General features: G+C 45.3%; 1 protein-coding gene across 5 annotated transcripts in view; it reads right to left on the reverse strand.

Moving 5' to 3' along the window:
* PIK3R5 (phosphoinositide-3-kinase regulatory subunit 5) overlaps positions 1-15,339 on the reverse strand; it is a 53,156-nt gene that overhangs the window by 11,253 nt on the left and 26,564 nt on the right. For all 5 annotated transcript variants that reach the window (XR_014544232.1, XM_083597708.1, XM_083597711.1 and 2 more), the window contains exons 2-10: positions 13,460-13,572; positions 10,210-10,310; positions 7,397-7,465; positions 6,388-6,526; positions 3,531-3,600; positions 2,387-2,561; positions 1,702-1,858; positions 1,495-1,578; positions 463-1,201 (exon numbers count right to left, since the gene is read on the reverse strand). Coding sequence is in view for 4 of the 5 variants with exons in the window: in XM_083597708.1 (XP_083453834.1) it covers positions 463-1,201; positions 1,495-1,578; positions 1,702-1,858; positions 2,387-2,561; positions 3,531-3,600; positions 6,388-6,526; positions 7,397-7,465; positions 10,210-10,310; positions 13,460-13,559 (1,634 nt within the window). In the remaining variant the exon portion in view is untranslated. The remainder of the gene's footprint in view (positions 1-462; positions 1,202-1,494; positions 1,579-1,701; positions 1,859-2,386; positions 2,562-3,530; positions 3,601-6,387; positions 6,527-7,396; positions 7,466-10,209; positions 10,311-13,459; positions 13,573-15,339) is intronic.

Here is a 15,339-nt window from a genome sequence, read left to right on the forward strand (position 1 = left end):
GGATCACCTGACAACATTGCAATTTCAGCTGATTGACACATGGGTGGTCATGACTACCTATCAAACTCAGCCCGTGGGGAGAGGATATGGATCCAGACAGACCCAGTTCCGCACCCCTGTGCTACAGTCTGCTAGCATCCATCAAGAGGTATAAAAGAAGGGTACAGTATTGTAGTAGTTAGGCTTACTGCAGAGCTTAGAACCCATTTCGGAGACCATTTTCATGGCATATTGGTGGCATATTTCATGGCATATTGGTGGCATGAAAGGGTAAGATAGGATATGAATTGATGGTGTGATGTGAAACTCCAGAGGGGACCTTATCACCCACTCCCTTGGGCCAAATGTAGGTAAGCGGGATGTTAAGAGGAAATCCCTCCCGTGTCTGCCAGATGATCCCTTAACAGGGACTCAGCAAGTAGAGGAGATCACCAGCAGCCAGCAGGCTGTTCTGCCACTCACTTAAGACTGCTGTAAGCCCGGGCCACTTTCCCAGAGATGCGGTCAGAGCCAAACACGACCACCCGCAGCGTCGAGACCTTGGTGTCCTCGTCGCAGCTCAGGAACGGCCTGCGCTGGACACAGGCATTCTGCGGCACACGGGTCTGGAAAAGTGTGGCGCTCAGTGCATGCTGTGGTAGAGAGTGTGCACGCCGTGAGCGTGTGGGGATGCGCTCTTTGACCACGGGGTTGTAGAGGCTCTCGGCTCGGCGCAGCGGCAGTGAGAGTGACGCCATCTCAGAAATGTCCCGCAACTCCCTGCCCAGGATGAGCTGGCTCTTGCTCTTGAACAGCTTGATTATCCTGTTGCTCAGGCGATACCGGTGCCTGGGAGATGCCTTGTCCTCCTTTGGATCCAGGCGGCCCATCGGCTCAAGGGAGCTCTCGTCACTGTCCTCCACATAACCGCTGTCCGTGTAGTCCTTCAGGCTGGAGACAAAAGTCTTCAAGGAGTTTTTAGAGGCCAACAAGAGCTCAGAGTCTTTGGAAAGGGCGGAGAGGACCGGTGCCTGCGAGTCATGGGGACTGACCTCCGACAATACGGAATACACAGATTCCTTGGAGACAGCAGCCAGGGAAGTCAACAGAGAAGTTCTTTCTGGACAGTAGCCATCAGCTTCTTCCTCCTCCTCCTCCTCATCTTCCAAAACCACAGGCTTTGGGAAGTGCCCCTCTTTGTCTAGTACCTCATTCAAGATGTCTGCAAAAGGGACAGAGGTGCAAAATTAGGAATAGAAAAGGAGAAAATGTGTACAGGTTTAAATTTGAGATTGCTTTTATACGCTCTGCTCTAGTAGCACCCACTGAAAGTTCAGCCTTTAGATTTGGAGATGTAGTAGGGCACAAGGGTCCCACTAGATCACAGCTGATGTTGCCAGGATTATCACCCCCTGGGGAAAAGAAACATACACAGCTGTGCATGGGAAGCCATGATGGGGCCAAGGAACATCTCCTGGAATCAAGCCAAACTTGCTTACATGTTTCCAAGCTTACCAAAGTTATCCTTATCCCATCTGTAGGTGTAACACCGGGCAACAGGGATGGGGATCAGGTGGAGCTTACAAGGCTGGACTTCCCCTAAAGAGACAAGCAACCAGAGGTTAGGAGTGCAACATGCTCCTTCAGGATGGTATGGAACTGACCACATCCAAACATGCCCACCCACACCCCAAGGAAGAAACTGCCCATATAATTTCCTACCTGTGATTTCAGGAAGCCCAGCTGCCTTTGCAATCTCCAGCAAAACAGATTCCAGCTGCTCCTTAGCCATGGAAAGGTCATTGCTGGTGGCAGCTGCCAGCTCCTGAGCTTCTGTGGTGCTGGCAAATATCTCCATGAGCTTTTCTAAAGGTTTCAGCTGGAGAGAGAGAGAGAGACAGACAGAGAGAGAGAGAGAGAGAGAGAGAGAGAGGTCAGCAGAAGATCTATCTGGTATCTTAGCATCCATTTCACACACTACACAATATACAACAGGTGGGAGGATGAGAGGACAGGGTTTAACCATGATGCATGGGCTGTGCTGCCCTGTTCTGAGCAAGGAACAGGATCACACAGTTTAGGCAGGAGGATTTAAGTTTAAGTAAATATCCTGCAGTGCTGCAAGGACACACACACAGAAAAAAAATTGCTGTGGTTTTTGGGGTAAAACCAATCTACTTCCTGAACTAAATAGTCAACCTGCAAACAATGCGAGGCAAGTTATTCAGTATCCTTCCTTCTCTCACCCTTTGACCCAAGCCACTTTCTTAGCTATGCCAGTTTTGATTCATTTGCCATCAAAACGTCTGCTTCTTCAAGACTGAAAACTCCTGGAACTTAAGGATCGCTCAGTAATCATTCCACAGAGCTATGCATCCAAGGCCCCAGGCCACACAGCTTTCCCTACCTTGAGAACTTCACGTAGTCTTGGCAGGTCACATTTGGTCCCAAAGTTAGCTTGGTAGATGTGCTCCAGGAGTGTCACCAGTACCGTGTGCTGGGAGTGCTCTGCCGTGCTCAACTTTTCAGCGACCGAGAGAAACTCCCCATCAACCTCTGAAGGATTCAGCAACAGGACTGTTCTGTGGGGGTGGGGAATAGGTAAGAGAGAAGAGGAAATAGGATGGCAAGCTGTTAACAGCCCAACTCAGAAATGGAGAGACTTAACTTTTATCTGTGCCTGGGGCCACAGATCACTTTCATAATCTATGAGCTATTGGAGGGCAGGAGAAAAAATGCAGAGGCTCCATACTTCAATTAATTCACATCAAAGCACCAGCAGATGGCACAGTTTTTCTGTTTTTCTACACCCACTCCCCTTCTATGAACCAGCATGCTTAGAAAACATAGCCTGGCATTGTTGAGATAGCTAGCAGTTATAAGACTGCAGAGAAATAATAATAATCTACAACTAGCCCGCCCTATCCATGAACAACTGATAACCATAACTATATCATCTCTGATGGGGTGGTGGACTGAAAAGGGGCAGTTATAGACTTGTCTGCACCTCAGCAGACACACATCAATTTAGGGTCAGACACAGGTCACTTCAGAGTCTGGGCTGATCCTGTACATATCCATTATGATCCCACCATCCACATTCCTTTCCCAAACTGTACCTATTTGAGGGGAACAGAGACCTGCTAACAACAAACCAAAATTCCCATGATTCTTTAGGGGAGGCCATGGCTGTTTAAGTGGCAGGATTCTGCTAGTGCAGTTGGGACCTACGATCTGTCAGGTCTCAAGCCTGCCTACAGTCACCCTACCACCACTGGTCTGGGAGCCATATCTTTTGTCTGGGGGGTTTCACAGCTACTCAGTAGTGATGGAAAGTCACTCTGCATACTCAGGGGACTATTTCATTTATCCTTCATATAGTCCAGGAATTTCCTCTGTTACCTAAAATAAATGCTGGGGCTGAGCCCTGGTACAAGCCAAGCCCTGAGCAACAGGAGGCCCTGGAAAATTTAAAGGAGTACAATATCCCAAAAAGCTCCTTCCTTTTCCTAACCCGCAGAAAGCAGTCATGATTCCTGCATGATACTTACACAATGGAACTCTCACAGCTCTTTGCAGACAGACCCTGCTCTGCCCTAACCAGCCTTTGAAATGAAATCCCTGTTAAAAGAAAGAGAAGGTTGTTAAAACACAGTGGTGGCATCCACTTCTCACTGAGACCTCACAGAACTGGTGGGCTCAGGTGGAAGAGACAGGTGAACCCCATGGGGATGGGGGTGAATGAAAGAAGGAATTCAGCTTGAACACCACTCTTTACCATTATCTTCTTGGATAGGGTCTAACTCCCAAGCAGTTTGACACACAGTGGTTTTTTTACCAACATTGATTTCCCCAAATGTGTAGAGCTATGCAGAAGAAAGAAAGCAAGCATATACAATTTGCTTGCAGCAGTGAAACAACCCATCAGGCCAATTGCCTCTCAGCAAATCTGTTGGACTGGAGGATCCACCATGCAAGCTGAGCAAAAAGCTTAGAGCAGTTTTCCAAATCTCTTGGCTTTGGAGAAAGATAGCTTCAAGTCAGTCCACCGATGGAATTGGAAAGTTTTGCATTCCCCTGTTAAAGAGTGTTCAGCTACTGCTTCCTTTCAATAATTCACCACTGCGCAATTCTGTCTCTAGCTATTAAACATTGAGAAAGTGCTACCTACGCGACGTCCGCTACTCCAACAGTTCTTCCATGTTCCACAAATATTCTACCCATTTCCAGTGCAGCTTCTCTACCCTTGAAACAGTCCAGCTGAACGACATGCACCCCACAGAGCAATTCTTACTTACCCACTCAAAAACTCTCTATTGCTTGTGGTCACATGGTTTGCAAGGAAGCAATAAGGTAGTAACTAGGCCCATTTCACATTGGCAACATACATTTGAAGTGCATGGTGTCTCCGAGGTTTACACCTCACAGAGCTACAATTCCCAGCACCCTTAACAAAGTACAGTTCCCAGGGTTTCTTTGGAAGGAAGCCATGTGCTTTAAATGCATGGTGTGGATGAGGCACCTGTTTTTTAAGGCACCAGTAGCTACTGGGCCCCTGGATATTTGCACCCTTGGACATTTGACAAGATAAATCAGATTAACAATTGCAGGCTCTCTCAAACTTCAGCCTCCCTAAGAACTCCAATAGTTCAATTTAAACTGTGATGATTTACTGAAAGGTCTTATAGCAGAAGCAAGGAATCGGCAGCCTTAATGAGGAAATGAAAAAGAGACACCCTGTATTTCACCTCTAATGGCATTAATAGGCTCTTCCAAGGTAGATCTGACACTGAATCTGTTGCAGGTTGAAACACAATGCTGGGCACCCAGGCACTTTCTAAGAAAGCCTCTCCATTTAATTGGGGAAACTGCTTAATGAGGAGTAACAGAAGGCTGGCTGCCAGCATGGCCTAATTAAGAAGCTTCCACTGCATAAACTATAAGAACCCTTATGAGTGCTGATAATCAACGGGAGCAGAGTCTAAGCTCATTAAGCAGAGGCTGCACCATCGTTCACGAGCAGAGACCAGAGGTCCCAGTGTATCATATGGAAATTATCTGACACAGTTACCCATTCAAAGTCCAAGTCTACCTGAATGGATTCTCTGTTGTTACTGGAGCATTTCGATGAGCTATTCATCCCCTTTCAAGTGAAGCTGGAGGGTAGGAGAGCAATGGAGTGCAACCACATCCATTGTGCCAGGCAAATGACTTTGCACAAGAAACGTTCTATCCTTGGGTGGAAACCATGGGCTTATAAAAGGTCAGAGTACTGAAAGGAGCTCTCCAGCCTCTGGTTCAAATCCTCCTTCAGAAGGGGGAACCTTAGACAAACCACTGTACTCCCATTTTTAATCCCTACAGGAAGATATTACCCTCACTGGAATGTGTCCTCGAACTGAGATACTGCATGGCTGAAATGTAGCCCCCTGTCCAAAGGTTGACGCTGCATCCCTTGTTCCACACTTCGTTTCTTCTTTATTTTCGCCTCTGGCCCTGCCTACTTTTACCAGCACTGGTATGTGGCCCTTGGAAGGCTGCCATCTAGGGAATTTTGCCCTTGGGCAGAAAAACATTCCCCACCCCGATATAAAATGCTAAAACAAGAGTGGCACCTTCCAGATTAAGAGATTTATAGTAGCATACACTTTTGTGTGCTGGGGCTTTATTTCAGATGTGGACAGTCCATCAGCCCACCTGGATTTTCCTCAGCGAGTTAAAGTGCTTTCTTCTCTGAAAGTAATATAAATGACTAAACAAATCTGCCTTGGATGCTTTAGCTGAAATTCCTGCATTGCAGGGAGTTGAACCCTGGGGTCCCTTCCAGCTCTACAATTCTATGATGCTAATAACCTTTATTTGATCGGCCTTTTGTAAATAACCCATCCAATATGGTCTATAATGTATCTTGTTTCAGAACCAATACTGTTGATATGCAAGCACTGAGTAAGCTTCTTTCATCAAGATACAGCCTTAATGCTTTTACCCTATGTGCTGGCACCATTTGCACACCATGCAGCATGCCAGCAGGCTTATGGTGTGGGATGAAGCCACCACACTCATATAGGCATGTGCATGAAACACCCTCCAAAAATGTTGTGCTTGCTGTAGAGAGTGCCTCTACATGAACACATATGGCTACGAGTGTTTTAAAAATCAACTATCAGGATCACTGTCTTGACTATAATTGCACTGTTGGCAATAACCCTTGCCACAATGTATGCAGCCCACTCCAGTTCATAGCACAGAGTTAGCTTCAATGCCTATAGGGCCCATAAATGTACTGGTGCAACTTTAGGTTTCTCAGAAATTGATCAACACCAAGCACACCCCCCCCCCAAGAAGGAAGAGTCAGCACCACAGAGGGCTGAAGGAATCCTGCTGGGAGCAGACAATCTGGATCCTTACCTGGGGCTTTGAGTTCATTGCTGATGAAGGTCAGGAGCTCCTGGCAGATATTACAGTATGGCACAGGCCAGGTGAGGAAGTCTTGGTATGTCCTCATGGCTCTCAGAAGGAAATCTGACTCTGAAGGAAAGTGTGGTGTCTATAAAGAAAATAGCAGTGGTATAAATAGACCAAGAAATGGAGGCCAGCATCTCCTTATCTTCTTCCAGATATAGGAATTCAGCAACTTTAACCATGCACATTTCCCACCACCAGCTTCAGCTGCCAGCGCTGTGATCAAGTTCCTTCAGCAAAATCCCCGCCCCCCACCAAGGAAGCCATTGGAGAAAAAGAAGATGGGCTGGTGCTACATGGGCTCAAGTTCAAGTTTCCCCTGCTGAGCAACAGTGCTGAATGCTTTGAGTGATAGCCCCAAAAGATGTGCACACACCACCATCAAACACAGAGCAAAGCAAAGCATCAAGGTGAAATCCAAAGTGTAATTTGACTTTGCTATAGTCATATAAAAAAACAGAACAAATAAATAAATAGGGTTTTTTTTGGGGGGGGTTCACACACATATAGAATTCATCAATGGATCCTTGCAGCACTCAATTTGCAGTCAACAGTTAGAACTTCCTCTGTTGAAGAGTACCAATAATTGACATCAGGTGAGACAGAAGCTCTTTGGTGGTGATGAAACCGATCAGTCAGTGTTACAAGTCAGCACACAATGAGCATGCATGTGTAAACCAGCACTCAGTATCTAGCTAGATAAAAATATCCCAACTACCAATGGTTCTCCTAAAAATCAGGAATACAGAGGTTGACCTGAGTCAGTAGGGAAACTCAAAGTTTAATCTATGTTTTAATTTTGTATGTATGAATAGCTGTGAGCTCTGCTGAGTCCTACATGGTGAAAAGCTGGATACAATTTTTTAAACAAAAACAAAAGGTTTTCTCATCAACTTTAACAGCCACAGAGCCAATGCCTTCAGCTATTCGTTCCAGCAATGCTGGGACAACTTACACACATGACAGCTGAGCTGAAGAGCAGAGCCAGCGGAGCAAAGAGATCATAGTTGCATTTCTCTTGGACCTGCAGAGGAAGAAAAGAAAGCACAAGAGGGAAGTGAGATTCTGGTAAAACTACCCAAAGAAAAGCTACCCAAACCGATCACCTGGAAGCTTTGGAGGAGAATTGATGTGTGACTTGACAAGATTGCTATTTGCTTCTCTCTAGGTAAAGTCTACTCTCCAGGTGTTATTTGTTGCAGTGGCAAGTCGCTCCTCCATGGTGACTTTGAGCCCAGTCACATCATTCATGGGTTCTTCAATCACCTTCTCCAAATGGCCCTCACATTTCAGAAGAGTGTCACTATTTCCTAGCCATTCTAAACAATTTTTTTCCTGTATTTCCCTTTTTGTATATAGAAGGTGTGCCTGGCACACCTTAGTAAACATTCCTAACAATATGGTATTTTTGATCCAGTGGTAGAATATCACTGGGTAAGCTGAGAGAGAGAGAGAGAGAACAGGGGGAAGTTCTTACACAGTTCCTCTTTGTCAAGAAGAGAAACCAAGCAGCATTTCAGCAACCAAACATGGTATATTTGCATCTTTAGTCAGAACAGCTGCAAAGGCTGCAAGTTGCACAACAAAATACAACAGAAGCTGCGTGACAGGGTCTCAGTATCACCCTAGCACAGGTAAATTGATATCAAGATCTCCAGGTCAAATTTCTTACGCTGTGGTTTTCTTACGTAAGCCGCTGGAAAGCAATAGTCAGACTGCTCAGCCAGTAGAGAGAATCATCCGCTTTAAAATGTAGGACTCTGAATACTGCTGCTACTACTACTAATCATACTAATTTGTTTTGGGGGTTTTTATTACGTGGAACTCAGCGTAGGGCTAAGGGGGGCATTGCGTGAGTAGAATTAGGTCCACTTGCTCAAGAAGACTTTCCCGCACTCCTCCTCACATGTGCCTCCTAAATTTGTTCTGGGGTTCCCCCAACCCTCCAGAGCAGACTTAGTGGGTGCAGAGGGGCACCGGGGGGGTGGGGGCGGAGAGGGAAAGTCCGATTGCACAAGGGGACCTTGGTCTGTGAACAAAACAACTTAGGTGCATCCTCCTCATTACTATTATTATTTCTATCACTATCATTTTATTTATTATTACTATTTTTTTTTATATAACTGAAGTATCTCCTAGAGAAGGAAGAGAGGTGGTTAGCTCCATGAAGAGGGGAACAACCCGTCTACGGCCCTTTCTGCTCTTGAAAGGCCCTATAATGATGCTGTGGCACATAGTACCCTTAAGTGCAGTACATTTTCTTCTTGCAGGCTCTCACCTGCTGCAGATTGTTGCATGTTGAGCCCAAGACTATTTTTAGGCCAAAAATTCCTCAGAATAGCCAGGGCAGGGCCTCCATTAAACCCGCCAGGAAGTTATACTGTCTGACAACAATTTAAAAAGAAAGGGCGGGGGGAAACAGCTTCTAACGAACGGGTTCACAGGAAAACCTGCTACATTCATTCCCTGGGCAGCAACCTTGCTGTGACCCTGTTGCAAACAAGAGTCCTGGAAAGCCTTTTGCATGCCACAAGCTGGGGTCTCCCTTCCTCAATTCCCCACTGGCCTGCCATCACAATAGCTGGGGAACAATGGAGGCAGGGAGCTCAGCCTGCCAAGCAGCTCCCAACATTCTGCCATGTGAGAGACAATTGCTCCCTAATGGGGAGGTGTTGGACAAAGCAGGAAGTAGGAAATCTCCACTTGACTCTGACAGTTGCTGACCCAGGTGTTCTAACTCATTCATTGTCCTCTTTTTCCCAGCAGTGAAATTCAAACCTCCAGATCCAGCATAACAGAGAGCAGAGCTGGGCTCAAGTCAACCCACGATCCTCAAGGACTCTGAATCCCATAGGATCCCATGCACAGTATCTGCATTGCCACATAAACAGCAAGGTCAACACCGGCTCAAGACATTCTGCTGCAGGGTGGGGAAGCAGCGGGGAGAAGTAATATACATGGTGTCTTGTGCCCACTCCTTGCAGCAATGTGCAAAACAAAGTAACTGGCAAACTGCTGTCCTTTAAAAGTCCCCAGAGACTGCTCCTGAGGCCAGATACCTCACTCTAAAAAAGGGGGTGAGGAATCTGAACCCCTCCAGGGACTCCAACTTCCATCCGCCTCACCCAACATGACCAATGGCCAGGGATGGTGGGATTTTTGCTCCAGCAACATCTAGAGGGCCACAGGTTCCTTGTTGCTACCCTAAAGACATGGCTGGCTCCAAGCAAGATTCAACCAACATCAAGGGCAGGTTGGTTGGATGGGGGTGGGATTATTGCTTGGTTTATTATTACCTGTAAAATACTAAACATTTAAAAAGTGGGACATATCCTCTTATGTATGGGTTCCCAGGGTGCAAAGGAGGGGAGCAATTCTGTGAGTGACAAACTGACCTAAACACCAGATTCTGTTTCCAACATACAGAGCAATGAGTTACAAATGGCCTCAAAAACTAGTGACTTCCTCCAGGACATGTTGATGCCATTTTGGAAAGAAGTACTCCCGTTGCAAGGTATTCTGTGCATCTACTCTCTTGCTTTAAATTGTTTTAACATGTTGAAACACCATGAAGAGCATAGAACTTGGTCAAAGCAAACTGAAATCAGCAGCAAGCTGGGCTGATGCACAAAGCAACCAGCCACTTTTCATTCTTATTTGTACTAGAAGTATTCCAGATTCTGGGTGTGAGAGAGAGAGAGAGCGCATCAGACTGAGCAAGAACTCCCTTTGTACAAATATTCTTTCCTATTGCCCTCTTTGATTTACCTCTTGGGTCTTTTGCAAGATTTTCTCCAGAAGGATGAGGTAGTTCCCTGCATCACGACTGACCAACTCCTGGAGACTCCAACAGTTCAGACAAAGCCCAGCTGCCAAAAAATGAAGAAACAGGTCACGTTCTGAGCATGGAATGAATTCCAGAGCACTCAGTGTCCTAATTGCAGAAGACAGATGTTCATTGCAATTTTGAGCTAGATGAGATATAGGCAAAATGAAAGAGATTCATGGACCATAATGAAAGATACGAGATGTGTGTGGAGTTATTTTTTTAAAAAGATACAGTGCATGAGCTTTCTTTCTCAGTAGTCACCTACTATGTGGATCCAGTTCTTCAAGAGAGAAAATGCATTTACCACCCTATTAGGGATAAGAACAACCTGGAATACAGCATTAGGGAAACAATGTATTTTTGACCTACACCAGTTATTCCCAGTTGGGGTTAATTCATTAGCCTGCAACATTTCCAACAAATCATCTGCACTAACTGTTAGGGTAGAGCTGCCTCAAAGTTTCCTATGGCAACATGTCCAAATAATATAAGCAATCCATAATATACATAATTCATTGAGTCCCTGAGGTGAAGCAGTAAAAGCAAAGAGCCATTGCAGCCCATAGACAATACTACTCCCCATCTTCTTCCTGCTACAGGATCTGTGGCAAAGTTTTGCATCTCTTTTGAATCTTTGTGGTTAAATTGCTGGTCCTGCATGGAAGGATTAAAAGAGAGAAAGAGACACACACACTGATGCAGTGTGTGCAAACCACACAGGGATGGGCACCACTGTGGCATACTGCTTAATGTGGTTAGGACTGTGAAGACCCAGGTTCAAATCCCCACTCAAACATGAAGCTAGCTGGGTAGCCTTGGACTAGTCACTGTCTCTCAGTTTAAATCAACCTCACAGGGTTGTTGTAGGGATAAAATGGAGGGGGTGGAGAGAGAAGCTAGTGTCCCACCTTGAGCTATTGGGGGGGTTTAAGTATTCGAGAATAAGAATCTAAATGGTAGGTAAGGGCCTAGCAACTTGGCAACCTCAAGATAATTGGAAGGACACAGCTGTTACTTGTAATTGCTTTTAGAAAGTTGTAAATTGTACTTGTGTTTAGATGTTTTAAATTTATTTTTTTTAGAATGTTTCAATCTATTTTTGCTTTGTTTTTGCTTGTAAATTGTTTATATGCTCTGTTTGCTCCTTAGGGGGGAAGGGCAGGGTATTACGTTTCCAAGCACAATTCAAAGTGTTGGTGTTGACCTTTAAAGCCCTAAACGGCCTCGGCCCAGTATACCTGAAGGAGCATCTCCACCCCCATCATTCTGCCCGGACGCTGAGATCCAGCGCCGAGGGCCTTCTGGCGGTTCCCTCACTGTGAGAAGCAAAGCTACAGGGAACCAGGCAGAGGGCCTTCTCAGTAGTGGCGCCCGCCCTGTGGAACGCCCTCCCATCAGATGTCAAAGAGATAAACAACTACCTGACATTCAGAAGACATCTTAAAGCAGCCCTGTTCAGGGAAGTTTTTAATGTGTGACATCTTAGTGTATTTTTTGTTTTTGTGGAAGCTGCCCAGAGTGGCTGGGGAAACCCAGCCAGATGGGCGGGGTACAAATAAAAAATTATTATATTATTATTATTAATTCAATTATTATTGTAATTCATCATCATCATCATAGCAGGGTCAGCATGGAAGGCAAATTCCAGAGCAGCTGGCTACGCTCCTTGTTGTCTCTTCCTTAACTTCTGGTACCTTGGTCCTCCCCCTCTAGTTTAGCAAAATAGTGCTAGATCAGCAACAGAGGAAATTCACACTGCAAGGCTGTATCCAGATGGCAACGCACTGCAGCAGCACAGCTAAAAAAAAAGTTGGGTGGCAGCAGCACCCACCATTGCGGCTGGCAGCTTAAGATGAGCTTCAAGAAATGTTTTTCTTGGAACAGAAACAGCGAGTTCTCTTCTGAGGACTGCTTGCCTTCTCCAGCAAGTGCTGCCTGCGTAGGGTGGCACTGATGGTTAGCATTTCCTCTCTCAGTTCTCTGAAAGGCAAGGGCAGCTCATGGCTTGCAACCAGCAATTGCTGTGAAACATTACTGAGATGCTGTAACCACCATGGCTCCACATGTGAGCTGCACATGCCCCACTCCATGCCCACCAAACCCTGGAGCAGGCCAACATAAAAATGTGAACCTATAAAGATGCCTTCCATTGCATCAAGTGGTATCACAGCACTTTAAGTGCTGCATGGTGTAAATGTTGCCAAATATCTTCCTGCCCCCCACTCTGGTGTAAGAAAGAGGTTGGAGCAAAAATCAAGAATTTTGAGGCTCCAAAAACCCCACCCCACAATCCATAAAAGCCATGTTGAAAACTAAAAATTGAGGCTGTAGGATGAGGATTTCAAATCAGTAAACTGGCAACATGGCTGCATAGCCCCAGTTAGCTTCAGATTTCTTTCTGAAAACATGTCCCATCATGTGGGATGAGAGCTCAGCGCAATGGCCTGGTTTCCACACCACAGTAAGTCAGAGCATAGCTTAGCAAGGCCACATGAGAATACTGGCTTCCGGAGATCAACATGCGCTCATTTGGCTCCTCTTCCCTTGCTTTTTAGGTCAATGGAGGAAAGCAACAAAACCAAGGTTAGGCTTAGCACGTCTTCCAAGCCCAGCATTGTAGTTAAGATCTCTCCTCCTCAACCACAATCTCCTATAGTTTAAGGCCATAGTTAAGGAGGAGACACACAGCGTTCAAAGTCAAACCTTGACTTAGCTCCTGCACTGTGCTGACCTAAAAAGCCCAGGGAGGAGCAGAGCAGCTGAAAATTCTTCCTTGGGAGCTAGTGCATTTGCACTAAACCATGGTTTGCCTTAGTGTAGTGTGCTAATGTGGCCAGTGTTCTACTGATACTAGAATATTTGGGAACATCTGTGATGTTCATCTTATTCCCCAAACTATCAATGAGACATTTTTTACTAGCAGGGGGTTGGTTAGGCTTTCAAGCGCTTTCACTAGAAGGAGGAAAAATCAAGAGAGTTTGGGTAAGAAGGAGGATTAACGTCAGTTCGTTGTTTAAATGCTGAATTGCTTCCCTTTTCATTGGTTAATAGTTTGACTACACATGAACAAACATTGCTATTGCAATAAGAATCACTAAAGGGTGGGGGAAAGCATCCAAATATATTTCAATAGCAAACTAAAGAGGAAAGAAAAATCATCCTGGTATGGTGATGGGGTTAGTCACTTACCAGTCCAAGTGCTAGCAGAGAAAGTGCTTCTGCTGAGGCCATGAAGGCACCTCTCCAGTGCATGGTGGATCCTGTCCTCTGTGCACGTCGTGTGCTGCATTTTAATTCATCTCCTGTAGATATAAAAAGAAGTAAGTCAGAGTTAGCAACACACAAGTGGTAAACATAAATCAAACCCAGTTTTTAGTTTACTCCAATTTTTCCAGTTGGTGTCTAGTCTGCTTCCCAATCCTCTTCTGCTCATGATCATGTAGGATTCAGAGATGTCAGAAAAAGGGAAACAGTTGCCTTCGTTTTGACTCCTCACATAACCCAACAGTAAAGCTTTGCAACAACAAGAAGGTAAATGAAAATCCACAACTCTGCACTTCCTACACGTTCAAAAGGCATCAAGATAAAAGAGAGGAAAGGATCCACAGCTGAGCTGCGTTCTACCACGTCCTGTCATTGCTCCTGTTCATACACATCCATTTTTTATACCAGGATTGGAGAACCTGCGTTCCTCCAGATGCTGTTGGACTACAGCTCCCATCAACACCAAACAGGATGGCCAATTGACCAGCTAGAACTCGTGCAATCAGAATTTCAGGACTACAAGAATCTTTGAAGTGACATTTGAAGAGTCAATTTCCTTGCATTTTGACAGGAGTCACTGCATCAAAGTGTTACCAATAACTTGTGCAAGTTAGACAAAGAGTACTTCCACAGGAGAGGTGCATCTAGGACAAGCAGCCAACATGCCCAGGTGGTTTAAAGGTCTCCATACACACTCAACACAAGACCATCCTTCTATGGGCAAGTTTACCACTCTAAGATAGCAACAGTACAGAAGAGATTATGTGTACCCAAAGGATCTCAGGATAGAATAAATAAAAAAGGATATATGCATCCCCACGTTCTCTCAACATCTTAATCACATTTTCATGCAAATGTCAAGGAAAGTGGTGATTGAACAAGGGGCATGATTCACACCCTGAAAGTGGCCTGGAAATAGTCTTCTCTTATGTCAGTTCCTTATGGGACACCACAAAGTGTGATCAGCAGAAGGCTTTCCTTCCCCAATTGGTCACGCACTGGCAGGAAGTCTGACCAGTCCTCACAGCAAATTTGGTCTCTCTCAAAACCCTGGGTTGTGCAATCGAGAACTGACAGCAGAGATAGGACAGGACATTCCCGTAATGTGCAAAAACCACAGGATGCAGATTCTGTTCCTGTCATCGTTTCCTAACACGATGCCACCAGAGACTCCTGCCTTTATACATCAGGAAACGGCTTAGATTTCTATATAAAACTATATAATTATATTAAAGTCATGGCCATGCTCACAAGGCAATGCCTTACTTATAATTAGTCTGCATGTAGCTTTTTTGCTGCCAATTCCCTCCTCCCAATCCCACTTCTGCTATTTTACTGCTCTGTTCTACAGATTTTTGTAAAAGAAAAAGAAAAGGTCCTGCATTGTTCTTTCCCCTTCAGATCTTATGTTACTCTTTGCTTTTAATTGAATCAATAATATACGCACTACACACAGATTGCCAAAGGCTGTTAATGCCATATCTGAAGGTTTGGTGCACAATGAACCTGCAAGATCTGGACTGAACCTCTGTGTCATCTTCCACTACAAACAAAATCATGCCTGGCTTGGGTATCATGTTGAACAAGTATAGAAGCATTTGGCACGTGGCTTCCTGGGGGGAAGGCATTTTGCACCACACCAACTAGCATTAGTCATACTTGTCATCACCATCATTTCAGGCCAAAAAATAGGAATGTGACAATTATCAGTGTGTGACTAAGTATAGTCACTGGAGGAGGAAGGGGGTACGGTGGGTGCGGTCCACCCCAGGCGTCATCCCTGAGGGGGGTGACATTGCTGTCCT

This window comes from Podarcis filfolensis, assembly GCF_964270895.1.
Source record: "Podarcis filfolensis genome assembly, chromosome: 2".
Classification (NCBI taxonomy): domain Eukaryota; kingdom Metazoa; phylum Chordata; class Lepidosauria; order Squamata; family Lacertidae; genus Podarcis; species Podarcis filfolensis.